We start from the raw sequence: 27944 nt of genomic DNA on the forward strand, positions 1-27944 counted from the left end.
TCACCAATTTTTGACATTTTATGGACGTTGCGGCGCTAAACATGCCAATAAACATTAGTCATTGCTGTTATTTGATTATCTCTAAAATAAAACAAGGGTCAAGAAAAATGGACTTGCGGTGGATCAGAAATCAAGTTGCCTGAAGTCAGTTTTTACTTGCCAGGCATTTTTGTATAAATCTAAATAACTATGAATAAAAAAAAAACACAAATACAGGAAAATGTGTGTATTTTAAATCTGAATCGAGGAAAGGGGTCAAATATACAGAAAATGCATTTTAGAAAGCTAACAAATAAAAACAATCTGCATTATAATCTGTTAAAAAAGAAAAGTTTTCATACAGCCATATATCAGACAACATATATGCCAATACCAATATAGACCGATACAGCAATAAGCCAATATCAGGCTGATAATATTGATCCATCGATACATCGGTCAGGCTCTAATGCCAAGTCTACTTACAGACAGGTGACACATTTTTGAAACATGAAACTTTGATGTGTTTTCCTTTAATCTGTTACCCTGCTGTACAATTTGTGATTTTGGTTATTTATGGCACAAGAACAGCTGATTTAATGCTATAAAGAAATGAAATATAGTCTAATCATTTTGAGGATATACATGTGTATAAGTATGTCAGGTACCACTGCTGTAAGGTGCTGGAAAAGCTTGAAAATGCACCTTGAAATTATCTGTGGAAAAGATGCAGGAACCTTGTCTAAAAACAGAATAAACACAGAGCCACTGTCACCTCAGTGCTTGTTCTTACTGGGAACTATTAGGTCTCTGTAAATAATATTATAAAGAGCACAGTATGAACCTGCCCAGAGATAACTTACATCATGATTTGTAGCTATACAAATAACTTGATTTGACATTTTGAGGATATACTTGTATATAAATATGTCATTTCCACAGTTGTAAAGGGCTGGAGAAGCTTGAAAATGCTTGAAATGAATTTGTCGTAAGAAAAGGTGTAGGAACCCTGTCTTGCTCTTGGTGGCAACTATTGGATCTCTATATGATGACTGATAAAGAAATGAAACAGGGCAGAATCATTTTGAGGATAAACACGCTTCTGTGTGTCATTGAGCTGTGCTTGAAAATGCATGCTGAAAATGCTTGAATTTGTCTTTAGAAAAGGCATAAGAACACTATCTGAAAACAGAGGAAGATGAAAGAGAGTTCATCCTTGCTACTGTCACCTCAGCGCTTGTTCTTGGTAGAAAATATTAGGTCTCTGTAAAAAAAAAAAAAAAAAACTCTCAAAAGCAAGCCTAGACTAATTTAATGTGATGAAGAAAAGAAAAGGGGCCTAATCGTTTTGAGTATGGACATGTATATAAATGTCAGGTGGTGGAAAAGCTTGAAAATGCCTCAGTTTGTCTTTAGAAAAGGTCTAAAAAGGAATAAACACAGAAAAAAAGTTTCTCCTCACCACTGTCACCCCAGTGTTTGCTCTTTGTGGGAATATTCTGAAGAACACAGTCTAAATCTGCCCAGAGATAACTTCTGTAATGATTTGGAGCTATACAAGTAAAATGCACTTGATTTGACTCTGCCACTAACAGACAGCTGCAACCAGATGTTGGGCAGTGCAGCAGAGCAGATGGCAACGGCTTGTCTCGAAAAGACGCATCTGACTAAACAGCTGGACGGATCTGACCAACAACCTCTCGCCTAAATCCTTGAATCTGCACCAAAAAAATCACGCATCAAAAGCTTTGCTGCAACTCCAACCACACAACACTGAGGCATCACTTCACTAAATCCCGCGCAGTGTCAAAGTCCCTGCAGCTGATATGATTTACCACCCAAACTTTAAGCTCATCGTGTCGACTACATCACAGATGATCAGTCCTGCAGCACCAACCTGCTGTGATGATGGTGTTATTTTGGAGATGGCGTCCACACAGATTACTGACACATTGTGGTTGATCCACACCCACCGTTTCATTGCTACAACTGCATCATTAAACTTGGATTTAAACTGAATATCACACATGTTCATACCGACGTGTTGTAGCTCCGCAGCGCCCAACAACAACAAGAGCATCTCCAGCAGCAGAGCACATGTGCGCGGAGGTGAAGCGCGACGCCGCGTCGGTCCAAAGTGTTCCCAGGTTCTGAAAAAGCAGCCTCAAGAAGTCCGCAGGAGCATTCAGCCGTGTGATATAAACGCAGAGGTGTGTGAAAGTTTGGGGACAAGCAGTCCTTACCTTTTTGTCCGGTGGGTGGACGCCAGGAAGTCAGCGGCGCGTCGGAGCTGGTCGGCGCAGCTCCGCGTAAATGTGTGTCCACGACATGTCAGCAGCAGAGGAGCGCTGTGGAAATCCTGCCTTGTACCTGTTCAGTGACAGAATCCAGCGAAAACAACAGTTACCACCGACCTCCTCCTTCCACTGACTCAACACTTCTCCTCCCTCCGTCCCTCTCCTCCCCGTCTCCTCCCCTCACTCACCAGTGCGCATTTACGCAGTCCCGAAACACCGCAAACTCGTGCGTTCACAGCTGTCTCTCCACCACGCCGTGTCTGCAGCACCCGACTCATCGCCTCTTCAACTTGAACGTGTTCGTGCGCCGGTGTCGACCGTGCGGAGACGCAGTGAAGCCGCTGGTTTTCACGCTGTTTCCACCGCTCGCCACCAGCAGCCTATCAGGTAACTCCAGACTCACCTGAAGGGAAGCTGCTGCCTCTAAAGGTGAGGGGCCTCCAAAAACTGCACTGCTGCCCTCATGTGGACTGAAGAGGACTGTCGGTCCCAACTGCAAACCACAGACAAGACATGCAACACCGTGGACACCCGTTTTCTCAAATGACTTAGTATTTAAAAATGACTTAGTATCTTAAAAATGAGATTGTATGTTAAATAATGATTTAGTTTCTTTAAGTAACGACTTAGTATCTCAAAAGTAACGAGATAGTATCTCAAAATAATGACATACTATCTAAAAGGATTTAGTACCTTTTAAAAAATGAGATAATATGATAAATAATGATTTTGTTTCTCGAAATGATGATTTAGTCTCCTAAAATCATGACTCAGTATCTCAAAATGATGACTTTTCATCACATTGGTGGAAATGAGATTCCACAATACAGTCAGTTTAACTGGTACTATAACCTACTGTGTAATTCAAATCTTCAATTATAATATTGTTTTAATTGTGTTGCAGAAAACTCTGCTCTTTTCACATGAAACAACACACACACACAAAAGAATGAAATAAAAGCTAACATACTGTGTGAAACATCACAATTTTTTTGTGTTTGTGAGATTTTAACCCATACCAACAGAGAAAAAGAAATGAAGAAAATAACTAGTTGTCCAACACATGATGATCTTTTTTTAAATTATGAATGTGTCTGTCCTCTGGATCAGCCAGAAGTAATAAATGGTAACTTCATATTGAAATAAACTTTATTATTTATTTTTTAATTCTATTATTTAATCATATTTGTTATTTATTAAAGTTTGCTAATACTATTAACATTCTTTCCTCTTGATATAATGCTTCATACCATGTGTGTATTACCCTGCAGTTATCCATATACTGTATATCCATATATCTGTCCATATACACAAACATCTACATATATCTGTACAAGTGAAAGGTGTATACAGTGTATAGTGTGTATAGTTGTTTCATGCAGAGGGGCTGAGAGGCAGGAGTCAAAATAAATCCGCTTTTTCATCCCAAAAGTAAAAAAAAAACAAAAAAAACGCTGAGCTCTCGTCTGGCTGGTCCACGTTGCTGCAGAGGGTTGAAACGCAGGAGTGAAAATAAATCCTCTTTTTAATCCCCAAAAATTCGAGACATACACTCTGAGCTCCTGTCCTGTAAGTAAAGGAGCCGAGTGATCCTGTGTTTTTTTTACTCTAGATGCTCCACTCTGCCACCGACCCTCCTCTGAAGAGCTCCCCGGCTCTGAGCAGCTGTCTGTCGGCTCTGTCTCTCACAGAGTCAAGAGGACGTGAAGAAGTCTAGTTGTCTCTCAGATACCTGATTTACAATACGCTGAACGGTTTTTATTAAATTATTTCTCAGTGATACAAAACATGTTGCCTTCCCCAAGCTTTAACTTGAACTGGCAGCACTGGATCCTCAGAGGGATTAGTGGAAAGTTGAACTGTGAACTGCACTGCTCGCCACCCTGCTCTGATTTCTGTTGCATCATTCGTTTAGACCCTGAGGCAGATTTTTCAGGAGTGAAAACATTATTTCTGTACAACACCATCAGTTTATTAATTGTTGTCTTCCAATCTTTGGATTGCAAATCTGACTGACAGTTTGTATGCTGTCGCAAGTTGTGAACGGGAGAGATGATTATCTTTCCATTTTATTCCAGCATTGTTATCCCACTCTTGTGTGAATGACTGAATAAATTCAGGCACTCTCTCTTTCAGCCCTTGAACACAGTTAACTACTTTTGAGAAGTCATTACGCTGCCATGCACATTTTTCTATTGCTGCTTTAGCTTCACTGTTCAGAGGTTTCTCTATCAGCCATTGAAAATCCTCTGTTGCAGTAGTGAAAACAAACTCATCCTAACACAGTTGGCTGTATATGCACACAAGTTGTGTAGGGCCCCGCGAGGTAGCGAGGGCCCCACCTCCCCCTCTTGTCAAAGCGAGTGTCAGTGTTTACAACTTTGATGAGAGGATGAAGCAGAACTAAAGAGAAATGAACACATCAAGAGTGAACGTGGTGAACAGTAATCAGGTAAACTCATGTTTCCTCCTCTCCAGGTTTGATATCATTCATTCACTGTAAGGTTAAGTTGATGCTCCTCTCTCTATCTGTCTGATGTTAGCTCAGCTGCAGTCTGTCTGTCTGTGTCCTGCTTACAGACACATCCAGAGCTGCTCTGTGACTTTGTGTCTGACACAAGTGAGAATGAATTAAAACTATTTTATCATGTTTGATGAGCGCCAACATGCAGGGGCATTTATAATCTGTACCTCAGAGAAGATAACCGCATGACGCATGAACATGGGTTCATATGCACATGTACACTTTCCTGCAGCAGCCTCCTGCAGCCTTTACTGAAGCAAAAGTACTAATATCACACTGTAAAAATACTCCACTACAAGTAAAAGTCCTGCATTCACAAAACCTTACTGAAGTAAAAGTCTGGAAACAGATAAATATACTTAAAGTAAAAGTATTCATGTTGCAGTAAAATGTTCCTGTCAGTGTTATTATGTCTGATGTTTCTGGATTAATATTATTGCATTAATGTTCCTGCTGTAGATGCTTAAGGTTGAGCTCATTTTAACTACTTTATAGGTCACTGTGTAATCTACAGCAATGCATCATGGTCTATAAGACCATCAAATGTCTGTAGCATCACTGTCCTTGTATCCCTGAAAAGTCAGAAAACAGCCTTTTTTTCAGCTTTGTGATTTAAAAAGTACAGTATTTGTTGCCACTGGAATGGAGGCATAATGTTTGATAAAATGGAACTCAAGTAAAGTACAAAATAAGTACAGTACTTGATCTAAGTGTATTTAGTTACAGTCTACCAGTGATTCCAACTCTAACTAATGCATGATGGAAATTAAAGTATTTACAGTGACTGATGATTGATTAAATATTGAATTTAAAATCAACGAACTGACTAATTATTGGGCAGCAGAGCCAAAGCTCGTTGTTATGTTTTAGTATTTTCTAAATTTTATATATTCTAAAATTTCTTATTTATTTTAATGTCAATGTTTTTTTTTTTTGTACCTTGTTCTGTTCTATATAGACCTACTTATTCTTTGACGGACAGACGGAGCAAACTGTGGAGGGACTGTAGTGGAAGCACTGGGATGTCAGGCGTCACTGTGTGGCAAATTACGTTTTTACGTGGCTGTCCGGTCAGTTCAGAGGGTCACATGGAGGTCAGGACTGTCTCTGCAATTAGCTGTCGAACATCAGGCATGAGACAGTTGTACACACTTGATCCAACCACACCCAATACTAATCAGACCAGACAATTCACAATTGACAATTCGGTCTTTTTTTTTTTTTTTTCAGCCAAATTCACCTCAGCCATTTGCCAGAAACACAAAATTCCTACCAATGATTCCTGCAGGCATTTGTGGTGAAAACATTGCTTTAAAATGTGACATGGCCTCTGCTGATGGTGTGTGTGTGTGTGTAAGAGGGTGTGTGGGTGCCTCTGTGTATTATCAGTTAGATTTTTCTGTTCCACATTTTCACTGGTGTCTTTCACTGTTCACTGTTTCACTCTGTCTTTTAACTTTTGGTGAATCAATAAGTGCATTTTCAGATCCACACTTGCTACCTGCTTTTGACGGATTATTGCCAATTTTTGCACTTTACATTAGACACACACTTTCAGCTGCATCTAGGACTCCAACTTGTCTGCAACAGTTAGCAGTAGTGCTGGTTTGAAGCTAGTGGGCCAAAACTATTAGTAAAAAGTATTTCACCCTGTGTATACCGATGGTTCTTACACTAGTCGACTAGTTTAACAGTAAGGAAACACTCAGAGAACAGGTAAAATTGAGCATAATTTATTAATTCATAATGTTAAACACTGTTTGAAAACTGAGCGTATTAAGAGCCATTTGAAGCGTTAAAACAGTCCACAGTTCACAGTCTACAAGCGCCAAATTATATTATGTCTTACATGCTGCTGAAGTGTGTGCTGTGCAGTACAAACATTACACATTAACCTACAAAACATGATGACAACTCACCAAATGCTTCACCTTTTCAGACTGAAGAGTAGTTGTGTATTATACTGTACAGTGTATAATGATCTAATATATGTGTAGTATATACAGCACTGTATAAGTTTGAAGTTTTTAATATTATTACTATTATCATTACTATTATCATTATTATTACATTACATAACTATAGTGATAATTACAGACAGACAAAGATCAAAGACAAGTGCGTTTTTAAAATAATTTAACCCTAATCCCACCACTTTTTTCTTTTGATCCGTGACTCAAAACGGTGATACGATCCAAACCGTGAGTTTTTTGATCCGTTGCACCCCTAATATCCAGCCATCCATTATCTATAACTCTGACTCAGTGTGAGCCAATCACAGCTCACTTTGGGTTAGAGGTCGTCATCCTCCTTCACACTGGACTCCAGCGGAGCTAATTTTCTGCCTCCTGTGGTTATAAATATGAATAGATAATACTTATTACACTTATATATATGGGTATAATGAGGGTAGATCAATGTTCAGAATTCATATTTATGAATACTTTTTTTTCTTGATAACTTCAAATGGTGAATGAAGTTTGAAGTTGTTGCTGTATGTCTGACCTGCGTTTTAAATGCTGCAAGTTGTTTTTTTGTTAACCGCTATGTAGTTTTTGTTCTGTAAGTTATGTATTTATGAATACATAGTTTTAAAAGTAGTTTTATACAGAGGTTGTCATCTACACTCCAACACAGACACAGGGAAGACACGCAAACTCCACACAGAAAGACCCACCTCCTGTGATACTCATTATACTTTAAATATATATTTATAGAGACTGTAGAATGTCTTCTTGGAATTTAAAATGGAATTGAAAATTTTAGTTAATGATTTTTGATGGCCGCAAATGCAGCTATAACCGTGATGCAAAGACCCATAACAGCTTTCGGAAGATCTGCATCTGCAAGGCCACACCAAAAACTGGTTTCACCCTCAGCAGCTGGAGGCTGTGCAGCTGGATTCTCCAAGAGGCTCTCATCACTCTGTTCTCCAGGTGACCCTAACCCTCTCGGCCATTAGGCTGTGGATTTTCTCTGTTTTTTCTAACTGAGATTCAAACAGGACGATCTTGATGACATTGTCATCAAGCATCTCCTTCTGAATGTCCACACATTCCTGCAGATGATGACGGTCTGCCGACAGTCTTTTATTTTCTTCCACTTTTTCCTTTAGCTGAGATTTAAGCTGGACCATCTCATAGCTTCCCAATCTTTGTGAGGATTCAGCACTTCTGCTGACAGTTTCTCCTCCTCCGTCTGCAGGTTCTCGATCATGACTTCACGTCCAGCCACCTTCTGTAAGCCCTGATCTGTAGCTCTGTGCTCAATCAGGATCTTCATTTTTTCCCCGTAGATCAGCCACTGTTGCCTTGATTTTTTCACTATATCCATGGTCCTCTGTCGGAGACTCAACATGGCCCACCTCAGCTGTCCCACTTTGATTTTCATTTTCACTCTTTTCTCTCTCACTGTGAGGTTGGAGCTGGCTCAGCTGTGATGAGTTATGCGCCCCAAATTCTGATTGGAGTTCAGTGTTGTGTTCCTCAGAGGCTCTGCGATTCATTTGCAGCTCATCAATCGGTCCTTGTTGCTCACATGCGTCAGGTATTCCTGCCATGTCCAGAACTGACGGGGGACGGGTTTCCTTTGGTGTCTTTGAACCGTGCAGAGTGGCATCAAAATTATTGTCAGACATACGCCGAAAATACAACAAAAACACTCAAACAACAGAAATTATTAGCCAATAAATTCCGTTAAGATTATCAGAAGTGATGACGTCTGTGATTAGTTGTTCTTCCGCTTTCAAGTCCTCAAAAAATTTCAAACACTGACAAAATAAATGATGCACTAAGTTACCTTGCTTTGCCTTGAAAGAACAAAGCTACACGTCATCCGTGACGCCATCTAAGCCGCGTGCCTCTGACCTGGGCTGACGTCATTAGACTCTGGCGCCGTAGAACGTTTACTTTAAAAATTTCCTCACCTGTATAAAACAAAGAAAAAAAGAAGCATGAGGCCAATTATATTTCCTTTGTAACAGCTCAAAAACTTAAAACGTGAGCAGATCCATGAAATTATAGATTCCTTTCTCATGTAGATCTGCACATAATTATTACATAATAGCCACAAAAAAAACTTTCTTATAATTTTTTTTAAAGCTTTATTTAACCAGGTGAGTCAGTTTACTGTCATACAGGAGTAAAGAAAGCAGAAAATATTGGCATTTTAAAAATTGAAATCCGAGAATTTTTACTTTTTTTTTTAAATGACTAAAACTGATTAATCAATTATCAAAATAGTTGGCAAATAATTTAGTAGTTGATTAATTGTTGCAATTCTAATATTTCACATTCTAGTCACCTTGATGTGATGTACTGTTGTACCATCTGCTTTGTAGAGCCTGACTGATAGATCGATTGGCTGATATGATCAGCCTGATATTGGCCTGTTACAGCTATATCAACATATATGTTTAACAGAATATCTGCACAGATATCAATCTCAGTTTTTTCTTTTAGTCCCTAACAACAGTATTGGCACTGGCCCTGAAAATCCAGTATCAGCCAGGCTCTGTTACTTTGTAAGTAAATCATCAAGTGGTCAGTTGGCAGCAGTGTCATTATCATCCATCACAATCAGCCTGAGACAAACTCCACATGTGACCTGTCACACATTAATGTGTCTGACCTCTGCCACAATGAGGCGCTTAATTACACAAATGTTTCAGGAGGGGACAAGTGGAATTACCTGTTAAAACCTCACTTCAAACATTTCTGTCATGACCAGCTTTGCATTTTTAATCCAGTGCCAATCTACACAGGGAGGAAACATTTTATCTCACAAGCACTTCCCTTATCGTTTGGTCTGCTGCCTCCACTCATTATTTCCACTTGAAGAAGCTCCAGGTAGCTGCAGGGGCGCTGATAAACGTGGTTTTGTAGAAGATAAGAATATTTGCTTTGAAATGGCAGGAAAAGCAGCACTACAGACAACTCTGAATGTTCATTACAACACAGCAAAGCAGACAAATTAATGTCCCCACCACCCTTTGCCACTTTCTTTAATTAATCCCCAGTGGACCTGACCTGGTCCTACACATAGATATTGATCAGTGACCTATTGATGATTTAGAAATGAGCTGTATCTAATAAAGCCATGCGTTGGCTCCTTAACTTCTCCCTCTATTGATTCTGACAGTCCTCATGGTGTCAGAGCAGAGGGACCAAGTCAATGTACAGAACTTTACAGACACTATCTGAAATACACTGACATTCATGTCATGTGTTTACAAGAAGTTGTCATCATGCAACACAGCAAACATTTAAAAAAAAAAAAAACTTACAGCTTTATTTAACACCGGATAGCAATATTTAACATCAGAAAAATAAATAAATGAAAATGTTCAAGTTTTGATGTGATGTGCGTTCAAATGCATGGCAGCATCAGAATGATTGAGAACCTTATAATGCACAATATCGCAGTAGTTAACAACAGCTTAAAGGGATAGTTCACCCAAAGATGACAATTGAATCATCATGTATCATCCTCATGCTGACTGAAAGTCAGGTTTACTTTTTTAGTCCACAAAACACTGCTGGAGTTTCACAGGAAAACAGCGTTGTAGAATCTCCCAATCACATTAAGTACATAGTGACCAATTTTCAAATGTAAAAAAAGGAAAAAAATAATATTAAGTGCCTCCTTAATGCTCGTCAAGTGTCTTGACAGACGTCATTGACACTATGTTTTCAGCCTGAATCTTCACTGTAGATCTTTGGTTTGGAGCCGTCTGAAGTGTGTGTGTGTGGTGTGACGGTGTGCACATGCAAGTGAACGGAAGGAGGCATTTTATGTTTTTCTTTGCTGGTGTTTTTTTTTCCGTGTGAAAACTGGTCACCATTCACTCCCGCTTGTCGGGAGATTCTGCAACGCCATCTTCCTGCAAAACTCCAGCAGAGTTTTGTGGCCAAAAAAGAAGAAAACCTGACCTTTAATCGGCATGAGAGCGAGTAGATAATGACTGAATTTTCATTTTTGGGTGAACTATCCCTTTCAGCAAAGTTTGTACAAGAGTTTCAGTGTGCAAAACTCTTAATGTCAAAGCTGCTAAACTTTCACCTTGCCACTAAATGCTGTCCTTCCATACAGTCACAGTCCAGTTTCCAAGCCTACAGACACTGAAAAAGCAACATGTGTTTCGAAGCATTTCTCTTTTCTCACAGTATTACTGTAGATTACTGTGTTTAAGATTATCAAACTAACTGAAATATTTGAGGTCTGGTGACTTGAGTAAAACGTACCAAATATTGTGGTCATTTTGCCTTGTATGAATATAGAACTTACTGTAGTGTATTTATAGCAATACAGCATTCAGTACTCCTCTACATCATTTTAATCACAAACTCCTCCATAAATTGCTTATTTTTTTCATTGCTGCTTGTATAAACGTCAGGAAATTAACACTGAAGACTGGTGATGATAATTACAACAGTTTGACAGCATTATATAATAACTGCTTTAAAATTCACGAATCATTAAAAGTCAGTAATAAATATCCAGTGTGTCTGTAGAAGATCATTTTTGTTAAGAGTTTTGCACACTGACGCTCAGTCACCAACAGAGCTTTCTATCCCACCCTTGTCTTTGCATTTTTAACATACTGGTTTCCATGTTCTCTGTTTAAGGAAACCTATGCTCAGTATTTACTGGAAAAATATAACATTAGTAAAATCACTCTACTGTTCTTAGTGGTTCTGCACTAGAGTATTTTTTTTTTTTTAGATTATTGATACTATTTGCATTCATCTGTCTCTAAATATGACCTGAGGGAAATATAGCCATTTATAAAACCTCAACAAGAAATATATCCTAAAACCCTCAAAGCAAAAATTAGCAGAACTTCCACACAAATTCAACACATTAAATGTTTCACACAAGGGTGCTTTCAAATAATAAAAACCACAGTAAATAATTCAGTGCAAACAGATCCCAAAACCATGTTCAATCCAATGATATGTCTCAGTGCTTCCAGAAGATTACTTTGGACTTTCTAACTGCTCTGACTAATAGATATGGGTTACTCTAACCTGATCATATTAGGGAATGAAATGTTTTGTTATGAATTTAACAGGGTGTCATGAATCTAATGTGGGGTCTTTTGTGGTTCTTATTAGCGATATAGTCAAATGAGAAAGTATTTAAAGTCATTTTCTGACTGTATTGCCTTCATAATGGGTTTACAGTGCACTCTGAGGTATCATCCTAAAGTTACAAAGGCACGTTTCCACCCAAAGAACCTGGAACTTTTAGTCCCAGGAACAGAACTAAAAGGTTCATTCAGCCCATAGTTGTCTGCCTTTATGCCACAGTGTCAAGACCTACAAAGGTCAGGGAAAGTAGTCTGCTGATGTATGAAAAGTCAGTGTGTGTAACAGCATTCTGGTGCACAACTATACAACAATCATCGACAGCCCATGTTTCTACTGTAACGACACATCGAGGTGTCGAAGCAAAATGACAGAGGTGACAGAAGTACAGACATTCTTTACTCAAGTGGAAGTAGAGGTACTTGTGCAAAAAATATAGTAAAAGTAGAATTACTAATTCTTTACTGCATTTTTGTCATGTTATATTTTTAATGTTTAGGTCTTGTTATGCATTTTATGCCACTTTCATCTTATGTATTTTACTTTGTTTTCCTCTTGTTATATCATTAATGTTTTACGTCTTGTTACGAATTCTGTCTTTCTTGTCTTTATTTCACTGTTGTTGTCGTTTTCTTATTGTTATGTATTGTATGCTGTTTTTGTCTTGTGGTGTATTTTGTCATTTTCCTGTTGTGTTTTTCTCTTATGTCTTTGACATTGATTTTGTTTTACATATTTCACATTGCTTTTGTGTTATGTCTTTACATTATATCCATCTTTTGTTTTTCTGGTCATTTTTCTTACATCTTTTTCATCTTTTTTGTCATGTGTGATATTCACCGATGGACACAGAATCATCTTATTATTTCTGTCCAATCCCATTTAGGTTGACATCAGTCTTGATGTTGGGAAGACGGTCCGCAATGATTCAAAATAACAATTCACCTCATGTGTTAAAACTAAAGTAACAAGTCTGTTTTTAAAATGTAAGGAGAAGAAAGTACAGATATTTGTGTTTCAATGTGGGGAGTAAAAGTAAAAAGTTGTCAGAAAAATAATAAGTATAGATACCTGAAAACCCAAACTAAGTAAAGTAACAAAGTATTTGTAAAAGTTTCTGCAAAATGAACAAAAAACTGAAGAGCAGCTGCAGGTTTTTAAAAACGAAAAGACTGAAATAAAGTGCTGCAAGGACTCAACCAATCAGAAATGTTCACTGCTGCAAGCCCCACCCCAAAAGTTGCTTTACATTTAGAAAGTATTTTTTCGGGGGTAAAGTAAAGTCCCTGGAACATAATTTAGACCCTGGTCCCTGCGGTTGAAACACAGTGATTTCCTCTAGCAGTTCCTAGTTCCTGCAGTGGAAACACGGCTACACTCAGTAACTGGATTCTTTATCAGTCCTGTGGAAATATTCAAGTACGACCTTTCAGTTCCTGGAGGATGTAAACAATGCTGACTATGGCCAATGATACGAGCCGAAATACACTTTCTTAATCTAAAAGAGAAGCTACATGGAAGTGTCACACCCTGAGGCTAACAAATGAAAAGGTGGAGTGTTTTCACCAGACAACTAGCGCAACACTTAAGGGGTTTTCCGCTGTTATCTGACCCCAATTCTGCAGTCTGACACAAATTTCAGAGAGTTAGGGCAATTATTCATGCTGTGATTAGTCACAGAGAATTTTCTGCAATCAAAGAGTCTGGCCACTTTACTGCTTAATTAGGTCAAAAACTATTTTTGTGGCTGTTCACCTTCGACAGCAGACAGCATAATCTATTTGTCAAGTACTCTCTGTATCAACTGACATCTTTTCACTGCCGTCCTGGTGTAGATGAATCATGGGTGATGGTATCTGACCTGTCGTCTAGCTGCCAAACTTCGAAATCTCATCGGAGTGCACTTAGTTTGTCCTTCTGGAACGTTTTTAAAATATTTAAACTGTGATCCTTCTTCATGTTAACTTCTTCCATTTGTGGTTTGATGAGCTCCAATCCTTCAATCAGTCATCAAACTTAATGTCCCTACCTACAGTCTACTGTGTCTGCGTCCTCTGTTATGTCTGGGGTAAAGGAACCCGCGTCTGGAGTTTGTCACAGACGTACAGTACAGGGGAGGTCAGGCTGATCTGTGTTCTAGCCCGCCCCCTGCTGGAGATTCCTGTCATAGTTCTTCAGGCAGATATGGACGCGCTGGGTGAAGTAGCTCGGGTCGGAGATGGCCTGCAGGAGGTCGGTCTGGACCAGGGTGATGTCGTAGAGCTCAGAGGTGCAGGCTGTGCGAGTCTCAGTGCTACCTGGGTCCAAGAACACCTGAAAAACACACAAACACAGACAGGGAGAGACCAGGTGAAAAAGACAGAAAGGAAAGTCATGTTAGCTTTCAGGGGCTTCAAACCAGTGTTGCTGACACTGAGCCTCAAAATTTACTTTTTTTTTCCTGCAACAGTCACAAATTCTACTTTGAGCTGTCCAAGACTCAACATGCATTGTCCAGAATTGAAATTTTGTCTTCATTCTACATAATAAATATAGAGAAATAACTTTGTTTCAGTAACTTGCATCACCTCATTTACTCACTCTGGTCCAACATGGAAGTTATACAATCAGTTTTCATTATTTGTATTTGGAACTAGTCATCATTTAAGGACAGCACCTAAGTTGTTGTTGAACAAGTTCAGGAGCAAAACTTTTAGGGGTAACATTAGATAATAAATCATCTTGGTCAGTGCATATTGATAGATTTGTGAGTAAGATGGGGGAAAAGTCTGTCAGTTATGACAGAAGTCATAAATTTTTACCACAGAACACATGACAGATCATTAAGGTATTAGTTTTATTGCATCTGGATGACTGCTCTGTGGTCTGGACAGTATTTCCACGACCAAAATAAAGAAAGTGCAGATTGCTCAGAATAACGTGACACAGTGAATACTTAGATGTTCATACAGAACCAGTGAAAACACAATTCAGAACTGTCTCTCTTGGCTAAAGGTAGATGGCAGATTTAACACTTACTCTGTCAACTTAATCAGAAATATTTTAGTTACCAAATCACCAAACCCCTGAGATTAGATGTACCTAACCTGACACTACCAGACCAGGCACACAACTGGAGGTGGATTTAAACTACCCAAAGTCAAAATCAGTATGTTGAAGAACAGTGTAATGTACAGAACTATGCTTTCCTTGGAAGTCTGTGCCTTGGCACACAGTGTTGTCCAGGAATACAGTAAAGATGGTTGAAAAATATTACTAAAACAACATCTACTGACTAAACAGCTCTCCTCATCTAATGATTATTAGCAGAAAACAGTATACAATCTAAAGGATCTGGTCAAATCATACTAATAATTAAATTATATGTCTTACTATGAAATATCGGTATGTGTCCCTATAATGAAATGATGCTGTGGAATGATGGAAGTGCTATGAAACCTTTTTTTAGATTCTTTGGAGCACCTGGAGGTTTTTCTGTGAGCCCATTTTGATTTTCTTTTTGAGTGTAATAGGCCAGAGCCTGTGCATTAACTTAAATAAGAGCCATTTGTGTCTTCTTTTGATTTGATTTGATGACTAGGCCTTGGTCCTGATTGGGGTTGTATTTTATTGTATTGTTGTTGTTGTGGTGATGGTGGCATGTCTTTTTTTTTTTTTTTTTTTTGGCAAGTAAGCACTGTATACAGTATTAGATTTGGTGTGGACCACAGTAAGAATAGCTCTTGCTACGGCTGCAGCTAATGAGTATCCTGTTGAATGAAATGAAATGATTATTTCAGTCAATGGCTGAGTTACTGTTCCTTGTTCATAACCAATTCAGCTATCATCCGACAATGATTTACTATTAGATGCCTACATTCATATGCAGATAGTTTGTGGGGATTCATTTATTTCTCAGCGTTTGATCAATAAGTGTATCACTACAAACTGCAGTCACTGCTGTTGGCTGTGAGCTGTTGGAAACTTGTAGATAATTTGATATGACTGCAGCTTAGTTAAAACTATTCTGCTACATAATTGCACTAACTTGAGAAATGCAGTTTCATCTAAACGTGTCTGCACTGCGAACAGATGAGAGATACCATATGGTCAGCTGTTTTCCAGGCTGTGGAAAAGTACTTCAAATGATGGACACAAAAAAGTCCACTGAAGAACGGCAGGAAAAATATTACACTGCCTGTTAACATTTTCCAAAAACAAAGTGGCTTAATAGATAATGAATACAGCAGAGAGAGACAGCAAGCACATGTTCACTTAGAACAGGAAGCTCGTTGCAAATCTGTTTCTAACAAGTGATCGTGACCTGATCTCTGGATGTTTGAGATGTCACCTGTGCTGCTAAAATCTCCTGCCAGCAGCCCTCCTGCTCTCGCTGCACTGCACCAAAGCACGTTTACATATTTATCTCTTCAGCAGACATATCTCAGGTTCTGACTCAAACTACAAAACTGAGTCATCAAAGTGGAGAGAAAATTTGAAAAATGAAAATATCACTTATTTGTTCACCACCTCAAGCTGTGGGGATAAACTTGTACTTACAGTTTAGTTACAATCTGTCTGGGTGGAATAGTAGTCGATGTATTCATATTCAGGCTTGAGGAGTAATGGATTACATGTAATGGGATTACATAATCTGGATAAAAAAGTAAGTGTATTTCATTACAGTTACAGAAACAATCAGATAACAGTACATTTCGTAAAAATGGGAATTATTAGTAGGATTCAAATTTTAAATTGAAGAACGATACACTGCCATGCACAGTGCAAACAGTTACCAATTCATTATCAAAAATGCTTCACTGGGTGGAAATTTCACCATTTTTAGTCTTTAATTCAATCAATCAATCAATAAATTGCACACAACAAAGGAAGGAACAGCTGGACAAACTAAATAAACCCAAACAACAAACATAAAACACTCTGAGCTGCAATAATTTATCTATTATTAATCAACTATTACATTAATCTGCATCTCTTTTGATAATTAATTGTTTGAAGTCATTTTTAATTCAAAAGAAAGTCAAGTCTGGGTTCTTTCCTCCTCTCTGACAGTAAACTGAATATCTTTGAGTTGTGGACAAAACAAGACATTGGAGGACGTCATCTTAAGCTTTCATCAACATTCTTCACTGTTTTCTGACATTTCATGGACCAAACAACTAATCAATTAATTGAGAAAATAATCGATCGATTAATTGATGATGAAAATAATCGTAAGTTGCAGCCCTAAAAACACTACCTTAGGCTGAACAATTTCACCATATTTTATATTGAGGTAATCCAAAAGTAATGGAAAGTAATCAAGTTACATTACTTTAAGATTGTGATACTTGGATTATGTTACTGACTACATATTTTTTGCAGGTAATTAGTAACTGTATCAGAATACATTTTTAAAGTAACCCTCCCAACCCTGTTTATGCTGATTAAAAAAATGACAGTACCTTGGGATGAACAATGGTATCCTCGTCATTCTGCCGTATGTTGTCGTCTATGAAGATGTGCTGAACGTTTTGGTCAAAGGGGTCGACCCACAGCGGCTTCCCCCCACGGATGGAGAAGGTATTACTAGCCCACCTGGACGAGAAACACAACCACAGAAGGATGGATGAGAGGACAGAGTCCACAAAACCTACACGAAGAGGGAAAGTAATAATTTGAAGTGGGGTTGTATGAGGTACTTGACAATAGTCTGTCAGTCATTGAAGTGTCAGCTAAATTTAAGAATATTTGAACTACTCTACCTTGCAGTTAGTCAGCCCTTTCTGACAGGAGGCCTCTGTAATATAACACAAATATTGCTCTCTCAACAGCAACCAGACAAAGTAGTAATTTTGCCTCATAGAACTCAGGAGATGCTGGTGTACTGCTGCCTTGATCGGGTAGTTTGATTGTATTATTGTCTGACTTTAGTGTTTTTAAAGGTTAGCTCATATTCACCAAAGTCAAACAAACTAATCAATGAAGGCAGCCATAGACCAGCAACTCCCGTGTTCTGTGACATAAAATTACTGATTTCGTCCATGTAGTCTGGTTGCTTTGGAGAGAGGGATTTTTGGTTTATGTAACAGCAGTTTAAGAGGGAAAACAGCTGTCTCACAGCAAAAATGTTCTAAATATAGAGTACACTTAAACTGATAGTGATGTCCCTCTCTGCGTGCCGAGCTGTATCTACTATAAGTAATACACTGACTACCTCATACAACACCCACATCAAATAATCCAAACTATCCTTTAATGGGGTCTTGAGAAGTGTTGTGCGTACCAGTCAAAGTGGTCCTGAAAGCCTCCCAGGCCCTGGACTGAGCTGAGGTACTGGTAGAGGCCTCTTTCTCCGTCCCTCGTCGATACCCGGTCTTCGGCTCGGCTCAGGACGATCCCCCTCTTGCTGCAGCGGACCTTCCCTGCCGTCATGTTCACGCTTAACTGAGCCAAGAAGAGTCAGAGTCAGACAGATAAACAAAGAGGAAGAGCAGCTCTGAACTAGTGAGCACAAAACCAGAAGAAAAGCCTGTGAAGTTAGTTTGTTATTAAAATATGACCTGTGGCAGAGTTGGTCTAAATTAACTATGATATAAGCATTTTACTTTGTCAGACCTTAAAATAAAAGTCTGTGCCTGCTGCATGAAAATCAACTCAACTCGCCCTCAGCTTTAGAAAAAACAGTGAGCATACTGTGAATAAAGATAATGACCATAAAACCACCTAACAGCATGGAGATGATAAACGACTCTGGACTTGAAAATTATATTAATAAAAGTTAAAAAAAGCTTTCTGGCAAGCAGTTTGAACTTAAAAAGACATCACAGTTTTAGAAGAAGTGGTATCAGCTGCTCTTAATTCATTAAATCAATAGAACTTTTCACATGACATTATAGGGTAAACACAGGTCTCACTAATGATACTAATTAAGGTTCTGTTCCATTCAGACAGAGTCAGGGTGCTGCTAATGTGGATGTTGGTTCACTGGTAAGGCTCTGTTATACTAAATGGAATGGGACTTTAATTAGTGTCATTGGTAACACCTGTGCTTACCCTGCTACTTATATGGTGGCAGTGAAAAAGGGTCGACTGCTTTAAAGAGACAGTTTTGGACGTATCAGCCACAGAGATGTCTGCCTTCTTGGCTTGTGGTGCTCAAAGCCCCCAAAAAACATATATTTGAAAAAGTCAAAACCGGTGTCTCTTTCCTGAAATCATGACTCAGTTACTGAAGATGATTCACAAACCTTGTTGTAAGCAGTTTCCAGAAAATGAGCTAAGCTGAAATACTCCCTTCTCTGAACTCAACGCTGCAGCGGCAGTGTCCCCCTTTGGATTTTCTATTCCGGGCTGTAATGACTGTTTTTGTTTGCCTGTTTCAGGTTAATTAGAGTTCAAATTTGTGCCAAATATTCACCGCATGCAAGTTTCTGTTTATGAGTCTCAAGAAATCACTGATAATCTTGCAGGAGGCATTTTTAACTGTTAAACTAAGCAAAATGTTAATGGTGTCTGGCAGGTAGTAAGACAAGCAGCCATTTAACTCAAAGTCCAGATTGTGTATTTTCAGAGCAGTTGCCTTTTATTTTCAGGATAACGGGCTTAACTTTATATTGACATGCAGCTGACAGTTATAGACAGCTGATCAGTTTATAGTTGAGGACTTGTCATCTTTTGTTATGGTCATTTTACAATGCTGCACATGTTCTGCTTTCCTGCTGTGCTCCTGCAGCCTGCAGAGTTTCCCCGAGTCTGGGGAGAAGAGGGTGGAAAGAACTCACTTCAACCATAGATTGCATATTAAATGGGATTTCAAACTATTTAATATACAATCTGCGGCTCACTCACTATATGGACTGCTGTACTCGTTTTTTGTATGTGCAATTACAACATATTGCTCCTTTCACATCATGTACGTAGCTTACTACCATGTCTTGTCTTTCTTGAACATGGCAGGTGAGGAAAAACTGGCAAGAGGCTTACTGCAGTAGTACAGTACATCCATTGACCCAGACCAGCCCTGTTTTCTCATTGAATCACAAGGAATTGAATGTTATCTGTTTCCCTCTAAGGAGGGTTCTAGAAATCACAGGGGTTCACTCTGAGGTTGTCATCCTGGAAGGGTTAAGTTGAAAAAACTAACTTGACCCTTACAGTTAATAAAACTACAATTTAAACAAAAGTCTGTGTAAAAAGATACATTTCTTTTCCCTCGATTAAAAATAGTAGGCTACTTAAGAGGCTACAACACTGTGAGGTTCTGTGATTATGAATCATTACTGTTCTTTTGGTAAGAATGAGTGTGTTTAAATGACTCTGTTGGGTTGTTTACAGAAAAAAAATGACATTTTCCAAGGATAAATGTTCTAAGAATAGAAATAATTTAATTGATGTTTATTTTAGACAGTTGAGCTTTGGAATGACTCATTTATTCTTTTGGTGTGTGTGTGTGAGTGGGCTCAGCTTTCTTTAGATGGAAGTAGGAGGGTCTCCAAAGAAAAAAGGATGAGAACCATTACTTTATTTTACACTACTTTAATTTAATAGTGTTCTCATGTTCTTTTAGAAAGCCTAAGCCATCATGTTGTGCATTTGCATAAAAATCTATAATGGCCAGATTTAGCTAAATTAAAAGCATTATTTAAGCAGTGTAGTTATTACTGGCAGTGTCAGAGTACATTAACTGTGATACAACTGGAGCTCATGACACCCCAGTGAATACGATATGGATGGGAAAGTAGCATGAAGGCAGTGATCGCTTAGCTTGAAGGGATAGTTCACCCAAAAATGAAGATTCAGTCATCATCTACTCACCCTCATGCTGACTGAGGATCAGGTTTATTTTGTCTACAAAACGCTGCTGGAGTTTCATAGGAAAACAGTGTTGCAGAATCTTCCAAACAATGGAAGTGAATGGTGACCAGTTCTCAAACGTAAAAAAAAAAACAACAACTGGAAAAAAAACATAAAATCCATACTGCTTGTCTGGTGTGATCCAAGTCTCTTAAACTGAAACTAAAAAACACAAAACATTAACTCCTGACCTTCAATCAGCATGAGGGTGAGTAGATAATGACTAAATTTTCATTTTAAGGTGAACTATCCCTTTAAATGGTATATTTACTATTAACTCTAAGATTTACTGCACTTTAATTAGCCATGTTTTTCACACTGTACTTATATCCAAGACTTGACAGCAATGATATTAAAGTTTTGGACCCAAAACTCACTGAGGCTGGAAAACAAACATCTCAAGTTGAGAAACTGAACAATCACATTATTTCAATGCGATTGATTTCCCCCCTGCTCTTCCCGTCTGAAGGCAGAGATGAATAGCATCTGACAGGAGGCTGTTTGAATAAGACTTCCACTGCGCTCTCCTCCAGACAGCTCACTGTGCCTGACAGGTTCACAGTCTGACATCTCTTCCACCTCCCGCCACATCATCTGTCCACTCCACTCTCCCACTACTCTCTCTAAATCAATGTGTTCCACTCCAGCAAGCTAACAGGTACAAAACCCTCTGGGAGTCGGGGAGATGTGCGCGTCTCTGATTGTGTGTGAGTGTGTTGGCGGGAGAATCTACGCTGAAGGGTAGAGAAGGTCATGTTCCGCGAGAGAACATCTTCACAGTCACCCACCCCCTGAGGAACATTAACACACAATCACACTTTAACATTCAAGAACAGAAGTGACCTGAGCTGAATACAGTATCAGTGAGACTGTTGTTCTTATTACTGCAGTTAAAATGCTGAACACAATATCAGGTCACATTAAGTACTTACATACTTGCAACACAACTACAATTAAGTCTAGAGCTGCAACAATTAATCAGTTAGTTGTAATATTAATCACCAATTATTTTGACAACTGATTAATCTTTTTTTTTTTTTAAAGAACATCAGAATTGTCCAATTCCAGCTTCTTAAATGTGAATATTATCTGGTTCCTTTGCTTCTGTATGGCAGTAAACTGAATATCTTTGGGTTGTAGACACTTGAGGACGACATCTTAGGCTCTGGGAAACACTGATCAACATTTTCCACCTTTAACTGACATTTCAAAGACCAAACAACTGATAAATTAACCAAGATAATAATCGTAAAAGTTATGGTTTGATGTGAGTCCCTATAAATTTAAGAGCAAAAGGTTCTTTCTAGATTCACTGATGCACATTGTACACTGATGTATACTCAGAAAAAACATAAATGCAGCACTGGGAGTTGTAGTAAAAAAATCTCTCTCAAATTTTGTTCACAAATTTAAAGGTCAGTGTTAGTGAGCACTTCTCCTTCCCTTCTCCTGCCTCTGATTGGCTAGTAGTCATTGCCTTTGTTGGTTGGATTGGATAAGTTTAGGCATGAGGAGTGACTGGTTAAGGTTAGAGTCGGAATATCAAGGTAAACCAATCAGAGGCAAAGTAGAGGGCGGGTCATGACTTTGCCCTCCTGGGGAAAAAAAATGCTATCTGTAAAAAAAATGTGAAATCACATCACATTTTAGAGTTTCATGCCAGATCAGTCAGGTGGATGGATTATGTTAGCAAAGGAGAAGTGCTCACTAACACAGATCTGAACAAACTTGAAAACCAAAATTTATTTTAAAAAAATTGTTGCATTTAGATTTTTGATGAGAGTAAGACATTATCTTACCCTAGTGAATTAATTTCCAAATATCTGCTTCATACCAGAAAGTATAAAATGTGTTGTTGTAATTTGAGTGAACTGGCCCTTTAATCTGACAGAATAAATATTGTATGCTGCTCAGTCAGTGGTGATAATTCCCCACAACAAAGTGTCTCAGATGTGTGTGCATATCATTTTGTGGGTTTTTTTTGTGGAATGGACTGAGGGAGGACAGATTTTTAAGATGTACAAAGAAATTATTTTTTAAGAGGTACAGAAATGAGGAAGGGGAACGTAAAGCATGTTAAATGTCATGTTGTTGTTAGTGGTTTTCTTTTCCTCTTTTCACTTTCCTGATCATGGACCGTTGAAGAGTACAAACACAGTGGTGTAATGTTGGGGGTGGATGCTGTAGAAGAAGGTGAGTTTATGTAAGTGGTTATTGGAGAAAAGGGGTGGGACAACAGAGGCATGTTGCTTCTTCCTACGCCTTTTAAGATATGAAATGTTCCTTTAAGTTTCTCATTTTAAGTCTATTGAAGATATATTCTTTTTTTTCTTCACATATATTTTACCTTTTAAAACAAATGTTCTACTTCACCTTTAGATCAGGCAGATCAGGGAACAGTGGATGAGCCCCTTCGTTCAGTGCTTTGTACACAGCCCGCAGCACACGAGGTAGGTCGGTTCCAAACGTACGAAAAATGACGGCAAACTCCCTCCCCTCCAGCACCAGGTCTTTGAGCAGCTGGAAGAAGGAGGGCAGGATCCAGTGGTACAGTCGTCCATCCTCTCCTTTGACGGCCAGCTCTCTGTCTCCCTGCAGGGAACACAGTCAGGAAGCAGTCTGTAAAACATTACTACATCTGTAATCAAGGGTGGTGTGTAGGTTGCAACATTTTCTTTGTTTATTTTTATACAGCAACTTTAGCACAGTTAGTACTGCGCTCCAAATACAAAGTTGGAGCCAAAGACTGTATATTAAATAGGTTGTAATCCTGTTTAATATATGATCTATCCTCCACCCCAAACATAGCAGAGACAGGCAGACTGCAGGAACACTACAAAAGAACATAAGTGATGACAAGTCCTCCGCTGTAAGTTGATCAGCTGTTAATAACTGTCAGTTATCTGTCAATGTAAAGTTAACAAAAGCCCACTGCTCCGACATAACACACTCTGAACGATGAGCTCAGTGGCTGCTTGTCTCACTGCTGCCAAACTCCATTAACATTGTGTTCAATTTAACCGTTACAAACATCTACACCTTCTTCAAGATTATTAATAATTTCTCACAACTCATAAACACACTCTTACTCATTCAGTAAAATTTAGCATTACTTTAACCTCTGATTAATGTGATTAATGTGAACACATTTCCTTGATCTCTGATGAAACATTGTGGTCATTTTTTTATTTATTACAGTAAATTTATAACAGATTTTTCCTACACCATAAGGTTTGATATGTGTGACTGAACAGATCAAGACAACAGCAAAAACTACAGAATATTCCTTTTTGTTTTGCTTTTTATGAGAGAAAACAAACTTAATAATAATAGTAATAATAATAATAATAATAATAATAACCTCAAATTAAAAAAACTAAATGAAACTTAAGTCAGTTGCATAATGAACGACTGTTTGCTCAACTAGTACACCTCTGGTGTGTATGCGTGTGTCAGATTAGATGACTGATAGATTTTACAGGTTAAGCAGGTTACAGGTTTGTCTTGTCTCTGGGTCATGTAATTAAGTGACATCAGCTTGTTGAAACTACCTGTTGAACAGACAATGACAGATCAGCTCACACAGAAGTGGCAAAGCGAGCTCTAAAGTACATCAGTATGTGATCTCTAGGTGGAGTTCAAAGTGGAAAAATACATATACATAATTGTAACGTCAGGGTCAGCAGCACCACTACAAGAAATAAAGCCTTTGATAGAAATCAGAAGGTATATAATTCATGTTATATATATGGGAGGAGAGAACTGTATTTAGTTTGAACATAAGAGTGGAGGAAAAATTTGTAATTTGGAAATATAACAGCCAAAGCACTATTTAATCCATTTATGATCCCATTTACAGCAAATATTAAAATACAATCTGTATCCAGACACATTTTCTGGGGAAGTAAAAATGCATGTTAGTGCAAGGTGTAAATCTGTTGTAGGCTTATTTATCAAAAACCTAATTGTGTTAATGTCACAATATTGATATTGACATATTTAGTCAAAAATATGGTGATATTTGATTTTGTCAATATCGGCCACCCATCATACAACAAACTTTATCACCTTAGTCGCTCCTACACTGTCATCAATCATGACCTACATGATCAATAATTATTGATATCGACCAATATTAAACTTCACTATCGTGCTAGGTTTTCCAACTATATCGCCCAGACCTAATGTGATGTGATATGATACGATACGATACGATACGATACGATACGATATGATCAGAACGGATCTGCCTAAGCTGTCTTGGAGGGTTTACAATGTTTTCAGATCTTGGGTAGGTGCAAACACAATCTGTAAAATGTGCTGCCATCTGTACAAAACAACATTTGCTTAGTTACATAAAATATAGATTGTTGTTAAAGTGTAGAGAGTGAGCAAGACAAGAGAGAAAGATCTAATTACTGATTATACATGTATTCTGTGCCATGAAATCACCAAAAGATCTGTTCAAAATTAAAGCAATAAACCTCGACAGGATGATGCAGGACCCCAACACAAAGGAGGGGTCTTGAATCATCCTGAAGTGGTCGATTTAGCAATGACCTGCTCACTGTACATTATCCTTTACATACACCTTTGAGCCAGAATCTGAATGTGAACAGTAATCTTGATCAGAGCGGACTGATTTCTCTCATGGCAGAACTTAATCTGACTTCATACAGACACTTTCCAGCTGGCATTCTTATTCATTCTCTCTTATGTGGTGCTTGCCTTGACGTCCTCGGGCCAGCGGAGCAGATCCAGATGCTCATCCAGGATCCCACGGAAACGACGCCCCGCGGCGGATGTAAAACCCGGTATCCGTCCAAACTGAGAGTAGTAACTGACAGCATCACTGCACGGTGGGAGAAGGGAGGGCGAGTCACTGAGCCATTCCCACTTTCCTGCATAAATGAGAGGAGAACAAGGGTTTTGTGCACGATTTTAAACACAGACACACTAACAACCAATCACAGAATGAGCAAGGACGTTAGTGCAGTATCTTGGTGAGACCCAGGGTGTTCTGAAGCTCTCACTGGAATTTAATACCTCCTGCTATACAGTAAAATGCAGTAGCACATTCAGTTTCTCCATAGTCTCTGATGACTTTAAAGTAACTTTTTTTTTCAACCTTAATTAGTATCATCACTACATTTAGGAATAAAACTATTACTGCTATTTTTTACATACATAACTATGAGTAAAAACACAAATAGGTCAACTCTAATTAGCACAAAGAATCAAATATAGATAAAAGTAAAAACTAAAAAAGAAAAAACCTATCTGCATTATAGTGGGTGTACAATGTACAATTTCAGGTGGGTAATATCGGCCAACTGGTATATATTGGTCTGGCTCCAAAAACAATTAAAGACATGGGGAAGTTGAAAGACAAAACATTTAAATATGCTCTGACAAACAGCTCAATGGATGGCAATATCAGTGACTCCACACCACATTCTGCCTGACGTGTATTTAATATTCACTTCCATATAAGCATATTGGTCACATCATAAAATATTATTTCAGACCTTTGAGCTATTTATACTCGTTGTGACCTGCTATTCGGCATAAGTGTGATTCCAGTGATGCATTCAGGCTCAATAATATCTATCTTTGTTTTGATTGGTTGACGGCTTGCCAATAGCAGAAGTAAAGGCGGAGGACTACTTTAAATTGACAGATTTTTAAATGGAATTCGGGGTCTTCTTTCAACGCCACAGGAACAATACCTTCGCTGTATCACTTGACTGAGCGAGCACATACACGTTCCTCGCTTTCTTGTGTGATACAGAGAAATACCATCAAGTCCATTTGTAGTTTACCGTCTTTGCTCATCTTTCCCCAGGTGACAGTTGTGAGGAAATAGTCCAGAGCCGCCACGGTCCCCTGACCCGTCACGGCGTCCGACACCAGTATGGTGTTGTTGAGGTCGACATGCAGGACTAACTTTTTCCTCTGCTCATAATTTGAGGACCACAGCCCCCGGGGGACTGTCACCGCGGGGTCACCTGTCCCACACAGCGGCTCAGGGACATTTCTGCTGTTCGTCCCGTCGTGTTCTTCGGCTTGGCGGCCGCTGTTCTCGCCGAATTCCTCCATGAGTGTGACACAACTGACGACGTGTCTCTGTTTGCAAATATTTCTGCTAAGAGTTTCTACCTGACCGGCTTATCGTCTGACTCATGGTTATTTACCGGTACTTCCTCGTTCTCCACGCCATCTTCTTCTTCGTCCGCGGGCCAACGGTTGTGCACTGCCAGAACGAGGAAAGAGCGCCATCATGTGTTACGGTCAAACACTTTTACAATAATTACAGTAATTTTAGTAGTAAACACTCACATGTATTTTATTATATCTACACAGGTATTTACTTTTTTAAGGTTTTTAATTCATTCATAATTATATATTTTTTTGTATTTTTATTTTAGTTTTTAAGTATTTAGTTATCCTAGCTAATAAGAGCTAAGGTTGAAATGCTACAAAGCTCTGTTGACTAGTAGGAATAGACCAATCATCATCACTGACCTTTTTTTCTTAAACTGTTTGAACAAGGAATGTACAAACATAAAAAAGGATAATATCAAGGACTTATTCTCCAGGATGAAGTGAACAGACAGCACAAGGGATACAAAACACATACACAACAAAAAAGGCACAAAATAATATAAATTAAGCTAACCATAAATTAAGCATAATTAAAAGTAAGATAAACAAATAAACAAAAATGTATTGATTAAGCAATTGTTTTTAAAACATTCATTAATTTCCAATTAAGCTTTAGAGGTCTTTGGCACATTTGGAATAAATTAATTTAAGGGACTGATCATCACCGTACAACCAGTGTTGCCAACAGATTTAGCAATGTTGTTTTGAATGGAAGGGCAACAACTTATGCATATTCATAAAGATAAATTCCTTAATTTGGTGGCCTGGTGGCTCAGTTTGTTGGAGTGCATAAAAAAGAGTGCAGGTCTCACTGCCTGCCAAACTCCATTAACATTTTGCTCAATTTAACCGTTACAAACATCTATGTCTTCTACAAGATTATTGATTTCTTACGACTCGTAAAGAGACACTTGCTCATTCTGCATTAATTTAAACTCTAACCAATGTGAAAAGGCCAAGACAAAACAGTTATTCCATCTGTTAAAGAAATTTTAAAGGGGTAGAGAACGACTGCTATATTGCGAGTATTTGAAACACGTTTCATTGATCTCTGAT

General features: G+C 38.5%; 1 protein-coding gene across 1 annotated transcript; it reads right to left on the reverse strand.

Moving 5' to 3' along the window:
• Positions 1-13851: 13851 nt before the first annotated feature.
• LOC146325670 (uncharacterized) lies at positions 13852-26955 on the reverse strand. Its single transcript, XM_084721800.1, has 6 exons — positions 26546-26955; positions 25452-25624; positions 23097-23315; positions 18154-18314; positions 17333-17465; positions 13852-14201 (listed from the first exon to the last, which is right to left on the reverse strand). Exons 1-6 carry the CDS (start codon positions 26820-26822, stop codon positions 14025-14027), a joined length of 1140 nt encoding a protein of 379 aa, XP_084577926.1. The 5' UTR covers positions 26823-26955; the 3' UTR covers positions 13852-14024.
• Positions 26956-27944: the final 989 nt, after the last annotated feature.

Source organism: Lutjanus erythropterus, chromosome 6 (genome assembly GCF_056507025.1).
Source record: "Lutjanus erythropterus isolate fLutEry1 chromosome 6, fLutEry1.hap2, whole genome shotgun sequence".
In the NCBI taxonomy this organism is placed as follows: Eukaryota; Metazoa; Chordata; class Actinopteri; order Lutjaniformes; family Lutjanidae; genus Lutjanus; species Lutjanus erythropterus.

Coding starts and splice junctions, on each gene's coding strand:
- LOC146325670 (XM_084721800.1), bottom strand. CDS start 26,822: ATGGAGGAATTCGGCGAGAACAGCGGCCGCCAAGCCGAAGAACACGAC. Junction 23,316..25,451: donor GCTGGCCCGAGGACGTCAAG/GCAAGCACCACA, acceptor TGTTCCCTGCAG/GGAGACAGAGAGCTGGCCGT. Junction 17,466..18,153: donor TTTCAGGACCACTTTGACTG/GTACGCACAACA, acceptor TTTCTCGTCCAG/GTGGGCTAGTAATACCTTCT.